General features: G+C 38.7%; 1 protein-coding gene across 2 annotated transcripts in view; it reads left to right on the forward strand.

Annotated features, from left to right (window-relative positions):
- The window catches only part of fasn (fatty acid synthase), an 89552-nt gene that overhangs the window by 40268 nt on the left and 33836 nt on the right, over positions 1-15448 (forward strand). For both annotated transcript variants that reach the window (XM_043714700.1, XM_043714699.1), the window contains exons 19-26: positions 552-737; positions 846-1025; positions 2112-2315; positions 3608-3921; positions 8901-9290; positions 10327-10491; positions 11378-11496; positions 12874-13025. In XM_043714700.1, the coding sequence (XP_043570635.1) occupies positions 552-737; positions 846-1025; positions 2112-2315; positions 3608-3921; positions 8901-9290; positions 10327-10491; positions 11378-11496; positions 12874-13025 (1710 nt within the window). The remainder of the gene's footprint in view (positions 1-551; positions 738-845; positions 1026-2111; positions 2316-3607; positions 3922-8900; positions 9291-10326; positions 10492-11377; positions 11497-12873; positions 13026-15448) is intronic.

Consider the following 15448-nt stretch of genomic DNA (forward strand, 5'->3'; position numbering starts at 1 on the left):
TCAATGAGAAATATCCTTTCTTCATTGTTGTGACCCGATTCATATAGAGGTTTTTAGTTTGAATTTGGAAGTTTTGCTTGCAATTCATGAACAGAGTTCTGAATTTAATATATCTGATTTCATAAACTACAGTGAGTAAAATGACTGGGTCTACACAATTATCAGCTTGCCAGTTTTTTTATAAGTCAAAATTTCTATACATTATGGTGGTCATATTTATACAGAAGTAACTGGTTATGAAGCTTAATGATGTATTTGTTTGAGAAGTGTTTGCAGCCAGATTTTGCTCAAACGATAATCTAATTTTGCTAATCTAAACTTTGGTTATTTGAATCAAGTTCTGTACTTAAGACCCAATAGTTATTTTATTATTAAAACATTTTTGAATACAATGTGTTGAATTAAGGGATGCAGGATCAAATTCTTAATGATCATACATTAGTGTCACAAAATAACAAATATGCACAGGTGCTTGTATATGTTTTCATGTCTTAGAAATTGGTGGAGGCACTTTATAAGAATTTAATTGAACGTTATGTTACTCCTTTCAGGGAAAATCTCTCTTTTGGAAGAAACCGCCCTAAATGACTTTAAAACTCAGCTAAATGCAAATGCGAAGTTTGAAGATACAGAGACAACGTTCCGCCTCTCTCCAGGAGATGTTTATAAAGAGCTGCGCCTACGAGGATATGAATATGGAAAAAACTTTCAGGGAATCTTGGAAACTAACAACGCTGGTAAGTGCCATCCTGAAACTTCAGTTTGTACTTTAAAAACAGGCACACATACACACAACTTGTGTTCAACTGATCATAGATTATTAAAATCTCCTTTTCCCATGCTAGGGGATAAAGGAAAGTTGCTATGGTCTGGGAACTGGGTGACACTTTTGGATACCATGCTGCAGATGATTGTGGTCGGCCTGTCAGGACGCAGCTTGAGAATACCAACGCGGATCCGCTCTGTGTGCATTGATCCACAACTTCATGAAGAGAAAGTCCAAGATTACCAGGAAAATAAAAAAGGTTATTGAGGGCATTTGTTTTTTTTTTGTTGTCATAAAATTACATTTTGAATATTTCGCCTTCAAACAGCTGCGTCATGTTGCGTGATTGAGCTCAATATATTTAAAAAATTCTGTTCATGGTTGCAGCTGGCAAATTGTAGTTCACTTTCTTAGCAATTTTATATTATGATATCAAGTTATAAATTAAGTCAAGTTTGCCAAGTAAAAATTTACAAAACAGTTTGTTCTAGTTTCCAGCAAAGTGGTCACTGTCGTGTTAACATGTCTACCAACAGACTATGTCCTGACATCTGCACTTCCTGTGTGTGGGTTCTTTTAGGGACCTGTGTGGTTCAGTGTGTGAAGTTAGCCATGCACTAACTTCAGAAGAGTCTTGTAGAGTAGACCAGATGTAGTTTGTTGCATTACCGCAATTATTTACAGGTTGTAAGAATAGGCCATACAATACTACAAAGATTGTAGAGAGGACCTAGCTTTTTAAGTCTGTCTCCCACTAGATTCTATTTTACCCTCCTGCTAAGGGGTTATAAATCTTCACAGTGGATGGTGCTTATTGCACACAAATGGACTACTTCAGATCCTTCCAGACTTGTACACAACATAGACCAACCTTTCCTTTCAAAGCAGTAGGTTTAGATTTTGAAAAGTTAAAAATCTTGCTCCTAAATGCTAGTCTGCAGGAGCTGGCATTGCCTCAGTTTATGAAGCTATGGCATTACTCTGATCTTGGATCCTATGTCTAGTACACAAATGTAAGTTACGTCATGATATATCTTTAACTTTGTTTTATCTGTGTGTACAGCAGATGCTACATCAATACATTCATGAACACACTTCACTAAGATATTGACCAGCTTTGATTTAGTTATTTCTGAAGCATTCGTGCAGGGCAGCAGAAGCTTCTGATGATTCCAATATTTGTTTGCACCACAAAGAAATAATTCTGTAGAATGCCACATCTGTATTTTGCATCCGTACTTTGAAACATAATGCAAAGTTTTTTTTTTCCCCTCTGGTTCGTCATAGTCTTGTGAGATTCTTGTTTCTGAACATGCGCACTTTGTTGTGTTCCTTTTCTTCACAGCTGTGGATGTCATTGTGAATCGTTGCCTTGACAACATTGTGGCAGGTGGTGTCCAGATCAGTGGGTTGCATGCAACAGTAGCTCCACGACGCCAGCAACAACAAATGCAGCCCATTCTACAGGAGTTCCACTTAAGCCCATACTTTGAGAATGACTACCTGATCAGTAATGAGAAACTTCGCTCCTGTCTAACACAGTGCAAAGGTGAGTGGCCAGTCTGAGATTTAATGTCTCTGGTGTAAAAATATGTATTTGGGAAGTGTTCTGTCAGCCTTTCCATTAAAGGAATCAAAGTTCAGTAATAACTTGGTGTACATTGCAATCTCATTTCTACATCTAGTTTTGAACTATTTTAACTCCTCTTGTGTTTTATATTTCCTTGAGTTATACATCATTCCAAAGGACCAGAGTTATACTTCCAGGTGATACTCAGCACATGTGACAGCATCTGTGAAGACAAGCCCAGTTAATGTTTTGAGTCCAGAAACTTTTCTTCAGCACTGTCTCCACAGATTCTGCCAAACCTGCTGAGTGTCTCCAGCAATTTGTTTTTGTTTCAATTTCCAGTGGCCTTAGTTCTTTGGGTTTTTTTAAACTTCTAGGTCTTTGACATTGCAACTGTGTGACTGAGAGAAAAAAAACAAACCAGCCAAAGCTGTTTCCATGCTGTACATCTGTATGACTCTTTCATGGAAAATACCTGCTGTCGTGTTATACTTATGATGACTTGTCTAAAATCAGAAATCATTATTGTATGTGCTGCTAAGCATTGGAGTACAAGCCTGGTCAGAGTATTGAGTACAGGAGTTGGGAGGTCATGTTGCGGCTGTACAGGACTTTGGTTAGGCCACTGTTGGAATATTGCATGCAGTTCTGGTCTCCTTCCTATCGGAAAGATGTTGTGAAAATTGAAAGAGTCCAGAAAAGATTTACAAGGATGTTGCCAGGGTTGGAGGATTTGAGCTATAGGGAGAGGCTGGACAGGCTGGGGCTGTTTTCCCTGGAGTATCAGAGGATGAGGGGTGACCTTTATAGAGGTTTAGAAAATTATAAGGGGCATGGATAGGGTAAGTAGGCAAAGTCCTTTCCCTGGAGTCAGGGAGTCCAGAACTACAGGTCATAGGTTTAGGATGAGAGGGGAAAGATATAAAAGAGACCTACGGGGCAACCTTTTCACGCAGAGGGTGGTACGTGTATGGAATGAGCTGCCAGAAGATGTGGTAGAGGCTGGTACAATTGCAACATTTAAGAGGCATTTGGATGGGTATATGAATAGGAAGGGTTTGGAGGGATATGGTCTGAGTGCTGGCAGGTGGGACTAGATTGGGTTGGGATATCTGGTCGGCATGGACGGGTTGGACCGAAGGGTCTATTTCCATGCTGTACATCTCTGACTCTATCACTGTTTGCTGTCTCTATTTCCACCTGTTAAATGCACCCTTATTATTAAAGTACTGAAACTTTCATTCCACTGTCTCTTATTTAAATATCTTAAGGTTTTGTGCAGAAGCTGCAGGACAAGTTGTCCAATCATGGACTGAAGCTTGCTTTCTCCGGCCTACCAACTGGTGTGACCACTGCTGCTGGAACCACTGGATCTGAGAAAGGACTCCTGCACATGCTCAGTGTACTGTGTGCTTTAGACCTGAATGGGAATCTTTGGTCAGAACTGCAGCAAACAGTAGAGACTGAGAAAGATTGTCTACGTGAGGATGAGTTACTGAATGGATTACTGGATAGTCCAGCACTGAAAATCTGTCTTGATATCTCCTTGGAAAACATTGTGAACAAAAAGATGAAGGTTATAGAGGTAAAGGCATGATTTTCACTTCCTAACAAAGTTTATATTCAGTAATTTAATATACAATAATTTCATGACTCTTTGGATAGAGTTAGGAAAGTGGATGGAGTTGGAAGGGGACAAGTCTTTTTGACCACTTTAGCGATTGGTTGATAAGATAATGTGATGGACGAGGTTGAGGTTGTTGCAATAACTTCAGAGACCATTATTCTGTCCCTAGTCATTCATTAATAATCAGTGAAGAGTCCTTGACACTGATCCAGCTTCCTCAGAACCAGTTCTCACAGTGACACTCCCTGTTGTTTTTTCCTTTCTCCCCCACATTACTGCCGAACAGCAGTAGCGCTTATTTTTTCAGATTTGTTTTTCTTGCACTACCTCCTGACAGCGGTAGTGCTTATTTTTTTTCCCCAGCACCCATGTCGTGTGTGCAGGTGTCAGAAAAATGACAAATGTTTCAATCTTTCTTTATATTCCACCACGGGGAAGAAAGGAAACACCCAAGTGGCCAGAGACAAGCAGTGCTGTTCTTGAGAGAGGACAATGCTGTGTGACACTCCGTTCTTACCTGTCAGCCATGGCTCCCTGATTGGACCAGATTAATTGCCCTAATCAAGGCACTCCTATCCTATAAGGTCAACTGGGCTGACCTCGTTAAAATCATTACAGTTGTGAATATCATCTACTTTTTTTAATTTAGAAACTGATTTGCTTATGTCACATGTCAGATGTGAGTTGATTACCATAAGGCATAGGAGCAGAAATTAGGCCATTCAGCCCATTGAGTCTATACTACCATTCAATCATGGCGGATAAGATTCTCAACGCCGTTCTTCCACTTTCTGTTTGTAACCCTTGATACTCAAGAATCTATCTTAAATATACACAATGACCTGGCCTCCAGAGCTTTCTGTAGCAAACCACTCACTCACTGAAGAAGTTTCTCCTTATCTTTGCTGTGAAAAGGTCTTCCCTTTACTCTAAGGCAATGCCCACTGCACAGATGGAGAAAAAGTGGGGATTGGGTTATGGTAGGGAACAGTCATGATATTTGAAAAGAAATCCATGAACTGATCAATTATTATCAGGAGCTCAGCTCAGAGGAGGAAAGCAAAGATATACTTGGTGATTGAGAAGGAGATTCTGGGAATGGCATCTGAATATTTTTTTTGTGACGTGTAGGATTTGACATTTTCGTAATAGTAATTGAGACCTTTCAGGCATGATCATCCAAATACAGCTCTCCTTTTTTCAAACTGTATATGTTTTTTGGAGGGTGTTTTGAAGGGATTTATTCTGTATATACTCTACAGGTGCTTGCTGGTAGAACATGTGCAAAATATACACACTGGAAATATTTTAACTTTTTAATACTTTGTTTGATTTGGGCATCACCTTTTACCACATTTTTACACTTTGATATTTTCACAGCTACTGAGCGAGTGTTGTAAGTCAAGAATTGAGATCAAAGTTAACTGGTTTCAATGTGCTTTAATGATTAACATGGAGTCTGTCTTTTCAGGGAGGAGAATAAACAGCTCACTCGAAGTGCTGTTCTAGCTTTCCTTGGGCTTCAACAAGCATGCAGTGCATTATAAAGATGTGTGGGCTTATTATAGGTTGGAACATTCCTTCTATCTGGGCACTCAAATTCCTCCATTGCACAAAAATTTCCACAGTTATGATTTGTACTCAAGAAGTCGTGGTGTTCGTCTGTGTGCAGGAGGTCACCCTCAGTAGTGGGAGGAGGGGCTAGGGTGGATAAATGTTACACAATGAATGCCTTGTGACTGATACCAACAAAATTGGCACAAACATTCAGAGCCCATTGGCAATCCTATCCAGTTAAAATACCATTGGGTTTCTAATGACAGCATGGAATCTGATTTGCATGGATTAACAAGACCTGCCTGCTTTGATTCAACCATCTCCATGAAACACAAAATTAGAACTAGAACCAGTAGGATTGGGGTCACAAGGTTTCAGTTGATTGGGTTAAATTTTAGCAGTAGAATGAACTTCAGAATTCTAATTTTTGTTCCCTATCAATTCAGACTCTTTTATATGTAATGTCCTTGAGAAATTGTTAGGGGAGTGCTGTCGATTATTATATGATGTATTGTACTTTTACCAAGACTCCAAGATATTTTTCATTATTTGTTTTACAGATTCATGCTGCTTAATCAAATATAATGAGCTTGACGTAAATTTTCCAATGCAGTTGAATCTGCAGCTATACCGACTTGTTTGCACTTGGACTGCCTGGTCTCCAGATATGACTGCACCCTGTCTGATTAGTAGCATACCTTGAATTGTATAGTTTATTGAGCAAAGAGTGTTGTGGCAATTACATTTCTTAAAACACAACAATTCTGATTTTAAAATTAAAGACTGTCCTTTTTAAATTAATGGCACAATTTTGGTGACCTGTGCACCCAGTTTTGGGTGTAATGGGAATGCCAATAGTAGTTTAAGTGGAACAGCAGTAACAAAGCAGCTAAAGTGTAGACTCTATCACCACCCTTGACCAGGAGTTATGAGCTATTCTTACCTGGACTGCTGTAGGCCCCATCTTCTCTACTTCAGGAAACTGGAATTGATAGCCTTGTTGGACAGGAATATTCAGGGTTATGGAACAGAGGTAGTAAGTGGAGCTGGGGAGATAGTAATAAAATGGTAAGCTCCGTGGCTAGTAATCCAAAAGCTCGAGTCAGTGCTCAGTCTATATGGTGAATGGCCGCCTCCTGTGCTTTTGTTCCAGGATTTGAATCCCATTGTGTTAGCTGTGACTAACAAATCTGAAATATAAAGCTTGTCTTATAATGGTGAACATGACAACAATCATAGATTGTTGTCAAAGCCCTCCCAGTTCAGTAACTGCTGCAGAGGCACCTATGACCAGTTTAGGGCAGAGAGTCTGCATGTGGAGGTCCTGGCAGGCAGCTTGGACGTGAAATGTGTTTGCACCATCTTGCCAGGCATGCTGTAATGCTGGCATATAAGATGGTGCCAAGGAGTAATATCAGGGCGGCTTCCTTGCAAGCATCTCCTGCATTAATTGTCAGACTGAGTTTAATGATTTTGCCACTTGGTATCTGCATTTAGGATTTCCAATGCCTTTTCTTTTGTTTGCTTGCCATATAATCCCCTGCCACTTTGGCCTGGCCATTGCTGATAATGAGCTGAGATGCCAGTATGCACTCCCAACGTTTCTGAATGCCTTCCCCTGCTTAATGATCCTCCCATCCAAGCATCTCTTCCTTCTTTCTAAATCTCAGACTTTTCTTTTTTTCACTCTCGCCAATAAAGAGGAACATGAATTACATTTCAGACTTCGATCTATCCACAATTTGTAAATATTTAAAACAAAGACATCTGAAAGTGAAAAAAGCTGCTTCAGATCCTCTAATTATTCATATGCTATGGACTGTTATTAGCACACTTGCATGAATATATATCTGTTCCACTAAATGTGCTATTTGCCTCATGTAGTCATTATTGTAACACAGCTCATTTTGGGTGGGTAGGGGGGCTTTCCCAGGGGACAGAAACCAGTAATGCTTGGAAGTGGAAGTACTGGTCATACTGGAGCTACATTTTGAGATGCAAAGTTTTTTGTTTTGTATGCAAAGTTTCATACAAGCAGATCACTTACTATACAAAGTGCATAGGTGTAATAGAACAGAGCGAGGAATAGTGTGTTATGGATGCAGCGGAGGTGCACCTAAGAGTGAGATCAATCTTAAAGTAACTGAATTCAGTGAAATGAATGCATCATTTATAAATTCTACTGGTCTTTTCCTCTGGCGAACCTCTCAAACATTAACATGTATCTATCTACCCTCCACTTACCTGCCTTTGAGCTCTTTTTATCCTTCCTCAAATTGAGCATTGCTAGAAATTAGCATATTCATTAAGTATTATCGTAATCCCATTGATCTATCGGCATTATACAAATTTGGTTCAAATGAACCACGGAAACAGGAATTCCTGGCATTGGAACTCTGGCTCCTGAATGGCATTTACTTTGGAAGAAATGAAGAAGACTGGGAATCTCTCAGAAGCAAGTAGAGACTTGGTATAACAGGATCTCTGTCATGCTGCTTTACCATAAGACCCTTGTGCCCTGCCAAGAGTGGGTGTTTGACTGTGTATACACACACACACACACACACACCCCACCCCCAAGAAAATCAATGCCAAAATATTTAATTTCACTTCCATAATATTTCCTAGGATTTTCACAGCTGAAATATACAACAAGAGATGACCCCAGAGAGTGTGTCCGTTCATTTAAATGATGGAGTTTATTTGGTTAGTTACCAGTCCTGACATACTTACATTAAAGAATTATGCTATTGCCTTCCTGCAGTCCTGTACACTTGTAAAATGAATATATGAAGACTTTTTTCTTTGAAAGCTTGTTTGGAATTTTCCATCATTTTGTCCTGGCTGTTGTTCAGGAACCTACGGGTACTGTCAAAGTCATCAACATTGAGCATCATCTTTCTAGTTGGGGCTTTGCTGGTTTACCTCTGAAACATCACCCACCAGGAACAGACCTTTTTAACAAAACTTGTTAAGCTTTAAATGTGTGAAATGCAAGTCAATTTTTATTTGCTTATTTTCTGAATTATGCATATGGAACAAAAAAAATTAATTTTATTTAACTTTGCTGTTTAAATTGGCATAGCTATCATACACTGAGTTCAATCTGATCCTGTGAATAAAAGGACTGAAGATGGAATTCCTAGAAGTTAACCCCACCCCCAAACTTTTGTTTTTTATGATTTTGGATTTGCATATCTCTGGAGAGATTAATGATTCAGGTAGTTTAGGGAAAGTGTGGTGTGACACATAAAATAACAGTATTTGATGCCTGAGCCCACATGAATCACTTTTTTTTTCCTCCCTTGACATTTTAAAAAAAAAATTTCATATGTTGCTTCATTTACAATTCCTTTTTTCTTTCATTTTTGCCCCTTTAGGTTTCAGCTGCCAGTGGAAACTTGTACTCTCGCATTGTTCCTTTGCTGAATAACCAGCCAGTCATTAATCTTGATTATATTGCCACTGATCTGAACCCAGAATCCCTGTCGGCCAATCACGATCAGCTCCAGGAAATGGGTGTTTCCATTGATCAGTGGAATCCCCTGAATCCTGCCTCTTCCAATCTGGCCAATGCTCAGCTGGTTGTCTGTAACTGTTCAGCATTCCTTTTTGAGGACCCTCAGACTGTTGTCTCCAATATGGCTGCTGCTGTGAAAGATGGTGGATTTTTCTTGCTGCACACCGTTCTTAAGGGCCAAATCCTTGGTGAGACAATTGCGTTCCTTACAGGAAAAGATCCGAAGCAATCACAGGGGCTTCTAACGCAGGTAAAATAATTTTGAAATACATAGTTATGTTTATTCTTTTACGCATATCATATACAGCAAACCCAAGATTTTTAAAAAATATATATTTTCGTAGTGGTTCTTCAGATGATTTCATAAGTTGAAGAAATAGAAAACACAAAATATCAGCATGAACGCACATTTTAAATTTTTCACATTGCTGTTAGGCTGCAATTTACTGAGTAAGAAAATATGTTTGCCATACAAACAGCTCACAACTATACATTATTTATATAAATCACCGATTTGAATTTGAGTAATGTTTTTGGAAATCTTGTCTTGACCGGTGTACCTTTTTATCATTACCTACAAAAAAAACCAAGGAGACCTTTTTTTTTAGTAAACATTCAATGCAGAGATCCTTTGTTCTACTGAGTTGTGGTTGTTTGTTTTTCTTACTGATCTAACTTCTTACAGAACTCAGATATGATTGTTTGCATGGTAATATGAACGTACCTTTTTTTCCTTAAGCTGTGTATTTAATTTCATATACAAAATGTCCTGATTGTTCTCCAGATTTACTGATACAAGCTAAATAAACAATTTTGTAGTACTGATGTATTTCTTTCTGTTTTGTGATATTGTGTTGAATGCAAAACAAGAAAGAAAAGTATCTTGGGGTTGAATGTCATTTTAGTAAAATTTAAATCCAAATATTTAATTAAATCCAAAACGCCTAGATTCTATACTTTTGTTAAATAGTGAACAGAGAAAATCTTCCGGCTGTACCTAGAGTTTCGTCTAAACTGAGTGACTAGGGAAATCCCCATCAAAGACTAAGTCAGTAATACAACTGAGAATAAATCAAAGTTCGTTAGAACTTTCAAAGCAAGGAGTTTGTGTCTACTTGAAAACCATTGGGTGAAATGTTTTCACTTTTCTTTCCTCCCCATTTCGGTACTTGATCATTTGGTTTGAAAGTGAAACTCCAGATATAATATATACAATATGGTCTCCAATTTGAATTATCGCTTCTGGCAAACTTACAATTTTACAAGTTGCCTTTTCTTTTCCACAGGGTGAGTGGGCAGAGGTATTTGATCAGGCTTCGCTTGACTTGGTTAGCATGAAGAAATCATTCTACGGTTCTGTCATGCTGCTGGGCCGCAAGAAGACCGAACCCAAGAACCCAATTTTCCTGACAGCCCACGCAACAGATTTCAGCTGGATTGAGCCTCTAAAAGTAAGGAAAATATCTGCATTTTCCTGAGTAACATGCAATCAAATGGTCATCCTGGCAATTATATCCAACAAAATATTTAAAGATGTTTTGGAGATTCTCCTTTTATTGTATTAAATGAGACAAGAGCAGTGGTCATGTCAGCTAGATGCAACAATGGTGAAATTGTTATCTTTCTTTACTGTTTTCTCTCTCTGTTCTTCTTGATAAGGTAGTGTTCCAATGATGTAATTGAATACCTAAAGCAGGATTTGTGTATGAGCCTTGACAGGCAAATGATACAAGTGAGCTCATCACTGACCTTACCCAGTGTTTTCAGGCCTTCATCCTAGTGAGGAGGGATGGTGACACAAACTAGATGTCCACTCCCTAGCCTGAAACCAAAAACTTCATTCTGTTTATGGATTGGAAACTCGCTGGACAAAGTCTGAGCCAGCAAAAGTTACCTTTGGGTGACTTGACTTGTATGCAGAGCCAGACGATGCCAAATGTTTGATTTTAGTCCACTTCTTTCCACTTACTGTGTTCTATAATGAATCATAAAGGTTTCCCCACTGTTGGCACCATGACCACTTGGGGCTTATGCTGTGAAATTCCCACCCTAAGCTCCCGTGGCTCACAGGGCACACAATCCATCATAAGGAACCTTCTTAAAATCCACTTCTATTTTATGTGGTGAATCTTCCTATAATCTCCTCTATTGGCGCAGCATCCATTTTTATTTGGTTTTGCATCTGCGAACCACCTTGCGCTATTTTTCAATGTTAAATGCTGTTGTTAAGTAGAATGAGGTCATGTGAATTAGCATTTTTGCATCAATGGCCCTGAATTGAAGGATCTAACAGCTATGAGGCTAAGGTTTCTATAAATGTTTATTTTCTTCCTGCAGAAGATCTTAGAAGAGCCTTCAGAGGATCCAATCTGGCTTACAGTTGCTAATTGTGGCAATTCAGGAATTGTCGGAATGGTGAATTGCCTTCGTCAGGAACCACGTGGGCATAGAATACGGTGTGATTTTTATCCATTTAACAATTAATTAAATGTTTTTAAAAAGGGGATTCAGGATCCAGCTGAGATTTATGGTCCCACCCAATTGAGCACCTTTCTTTAAACAATTTGTTCTTATTATATTTAATAAGATCCTTTTGTGTTTTTTATATTTTCTGCCAATTGAGAACAATGACTATACTACTTTCAAAAATAAAGCCCTTTAGCATTTCCTTGAGTAGAAACTTACCATATCAAAAGCACTTTAAAGTTCTAATCTAGAATAATCTATTCTGAAAGGCTGTGGAAGCAAACTTCATGGGAACGTTCAAAAGACGTTGGGCACATACTTGACCATCTCAGTTTCTCCAGCACTTGCTGTTTTTATTTCAGGTTGCCAGCATTTTGCTTTTATTTAGGATATGTAGTGAGGTTTTCATTTTGGCTCTGTTTAACCTTGCCTATTTTCTGGAAATGTAGCTGGGCCTTGGTACTTAATAGGTTGATACTTAAATTTGGAAAATAGCTGGTGTAGTGAGATATTCTTTGCCACAGGCAAAAGAGAAATTATTAGCATATGGTAAGATAGCACATTTCAAGCTGAATAACATGAGATCGATCTGCATTATACTGAAAGGTGTCAAGGTCCTTGCAGAGGTTTTGGGGGCAAAGGGTCTATGGCCGAGATTAGAGATGGAGAACAGGACTAATACAGCTATTACATAAGAAGTGGGGGCTTAGCAGAAAGGTATATAAGTGAGAAAATATCATCAATGGAAGAAAAGAAAGAAACAAACAACATTGTTAAATGACTCGAAAACAGTGTCATGGAAAAGGGAAAATGTTGTTTTCAAAGAAAACGAAAGCATGAAAAATCAGGGTAAATATTTTAAGAAATTGCAACCAGGATTGACAGGTATAAATGTGAACGCACAAAACATTCACACCAAAAATTGATAAGTTAAATGTATCAGTTACTAAAATAATTAAGAGGCAGCTCTTCTGAAATAAGCTATTAATGTCGATGGAACACAGAATAAGAGGGTAGGATGAATCAGGAAGCTATAGACTAGCATGAGCTATACTTAATTAAAAATACATGGGTTGGTTAGTGAAGGGCAGGTATACACCTCCTGACAAAAGCTCAATTTTTAACATTCATTGGCAATAGTGAATTCAATTGTGTTATACTTATGATTTTCCTGTTAATGAACTGCATCTTAATACGCAGTAAAACAACTTCCAAAACAGCAGAGAAAAGCTGTCAAAGCAACAACATCTGAAATATATTCAGGTGGTCTAGATTTGTCTGACTTGTGCTTGAGTTGATAGGTTTTACAGTACACTGGCATGAATCTGCAGAAATGTTTATTTTTTTTAAAAATTATCTGTCCTCAGGTGTGTATTTGTAACAAATTTAATCTCTTCCTCGTCTGTTCCATCCCTGGATGCATGTGGAAAGGACATGAAAGCCATTCTCCAAAATGACTTGGTGATGAACGTCTATCGTGATGGACATTGGGGGAGTTTCCGACACATTTTCATACAAGGTATACAATTGTATGTTTATAATGTCAATATCATGAAATGAACTTGGTCTGTTTAACAAAGGTTAATTTATGCTGTACATAGAAAAGTATGGATCATTCATTGAATTTATGGCTTTCCATTCTCATTGTCGCAGTGTAACTGACTTGATCTCACTGTTAACTGCATCATACACAAATGGAATACTTTAGGGCTAGAACTGAGAAATTTGAAATCCTCCTTTTTAGTAGGCTGAGAGAGAATGGGACTGATTTTCAAATGTCAGCAGCATTGGCATGTGGTCTGGGCATGATTTCATAATTGGGTCCCAAGGATCATCTCTGGATTTGGATTCCAGCAGATTTTCAAACTTTTCAAGCAGCTGGGATAATGGGAAACGTGCTTTATTCTGACTAATAGCCCACTGATCTCCTTCAAGTGCTTGTTAATAGGTCAGTGATGAGATTTTGAAAACTGTCTCTGGTGAAGTCAACTATTCTGATAAACTTTAGTGCCCGACTGTAGAGATCATCAGAAGGTTTCTCAACTTTTGATTAATTGAGCTCTGCCAGTTTAAGCACTGTGCCTTCGTCCAGCCTTTATGGCCACATTCATTCACCTCAACAATGCTGGCCCTCTGACAAGTTGTCTACCCTCACTTCAATGATGCCGACTTTCTAACAGATTGTGTACTCTCACAGGCAGGCCCTGTTATAGCTGCTACTTCCTTTCACTAGGGCACCAGAGAGGCCATTCATGTACTGCTGGATGTCAATACTTGGGCTCAACAATTTAGGGTATTGACATTTAAAAGTAGCATCACTGAGCAACATGATACACATCTAGCTGCAAGATCTAGAATTAACCTGGATACTGGGTCTGCTCTGAAAACCTGGTCCACTGTCTCCATGTTTATCCCCATTCAGTTGCCCTCTGTCATATATCTAAATCAAGGAGCTGACAGTAAACCTCAGTAGCTCTTTATTATCTTGAGAGTCCTGTTTTTCCAGCTTGTGGATATGAACCTTTTAGAGTGGGCGATAGCAACTCCCGGGGGATTTTTCTGGTGGAAAAGGAGTAGCTCAGCTAATTGATGCCTTAATTTAGTAGCTTGTTATGAGAGGAACAACCTTCATGATCTCAGGTTTTCTTCTTTTGTAGGTTTTTTTTTTAATATTGCATTGCTAGCAGGAAAGAAGAGATATGAATGTGAGAAAATAATAGGAATGAGGAAACGGCACCGTTACAAATTTTTTTAAGAAGGGGAGGGCCAAAGCAGGTGTATATACTATCTTGCTATCTTGTTTGCTCTGTTGTGTTGCATTAGAAGGGTGAGCCATTCTAAAACAAACTTCACTATCTTTGTGCTTCAGTTTCCATTGAGTCCAGTTGCTTTTGGGCATATTTTAATGTCCTAGTGAAATTATTTCATGACCTCTGGAAGATTAAAGTGGCTCCAGCCATTTAAGCATTCCACTGTTTTCTTTTCAAAAATTAGATAGAATTAAAGCCCCTAGTGTTCTCTTATAGATAATCCACATTGCAGAATGCCTTACATTAGTGGACAATGAGAATATTTAAATCATTAAAGATTTACCTGCAAGTGTCAATAATTATGGTTTAATACAGCAACCTGCCAGCATGACAGTTATTTCACATTGTGGGCATTTCTGATAAAGTTTCTGAGCCTTCTACAGCACTTAGCTATTCTAAACAGTGTCACAAAGGACAGCTTGTGTTGCTGTAGCTGTGGTATATTAATCCTGCATTGTCCTTCACAGCCGTTGACTCAACCAATCAAACCATCAGGTTTCCTCTGCTGTTCGGTTGAGCAGGATTGACATTGTTTTGTTCCACTTTTACATACCTGATCATAGCCTCAGTATTGCTATCAATTACTTGCCTTCTCACCTCTGCACTGTTGATGTCCCCAAAAATCTGTCCATTACACATCCTCTTCCTTATATGCTAACCCCTTAGCAACATTGTCTACCAACATGGGGTCAGCTGCAATATCAAAGATGGTAACATCATTTGGGGAAGTGGTGGCATCGTGGTAATATCACTGGACCAGCAATCCAGAACCCCAGGCCAATATTGTGGGCATGTATGTACAAATCCCACCATACTAGAGGGTGAAATTTGAATTCGGTTTAAAAAAAATCTGTAAGAAAGAGTTGATGTAATGGTGACCATGTAACCATTGTCAATTTGTCATACAGACACATCTAGCTTATTGATGTAGTTTCGGGAAAGAAATCAATCCTCTTTACCTGATCTGGCCTACAGGTGATTCCAGACCCACAATAATGAGTTTGACTCTTAACTGCCCTTTTGGGCACTTTGGGATTGGCCAGCATTTATTGCCCAGTCAGCAGTGCTGAAATTAAAAATAAATCTTCTGCTGCCTTTCTACTTCCAATTGTGACCCATCAACTGTCTTTGC

The sequence above is a fragment of the Chiloscyllium plagiosum genome, chromosome 24 (assembly GCF_004010195.1).
Source record: "Chiloscyllium plagiosum isolate BGI_BamShark_2017 chromosome 24, ASM401019v2, whole genome shotgun sequence".
NCBI classification, from domain to species: domain Eukaryota; kingdom Metazoa; phylum Chordata; class Chondrichthyes; order Orectolobiformes; family Hemiscylliidae; genus Chiloscyllium; species Chiloscyllium plagiosum.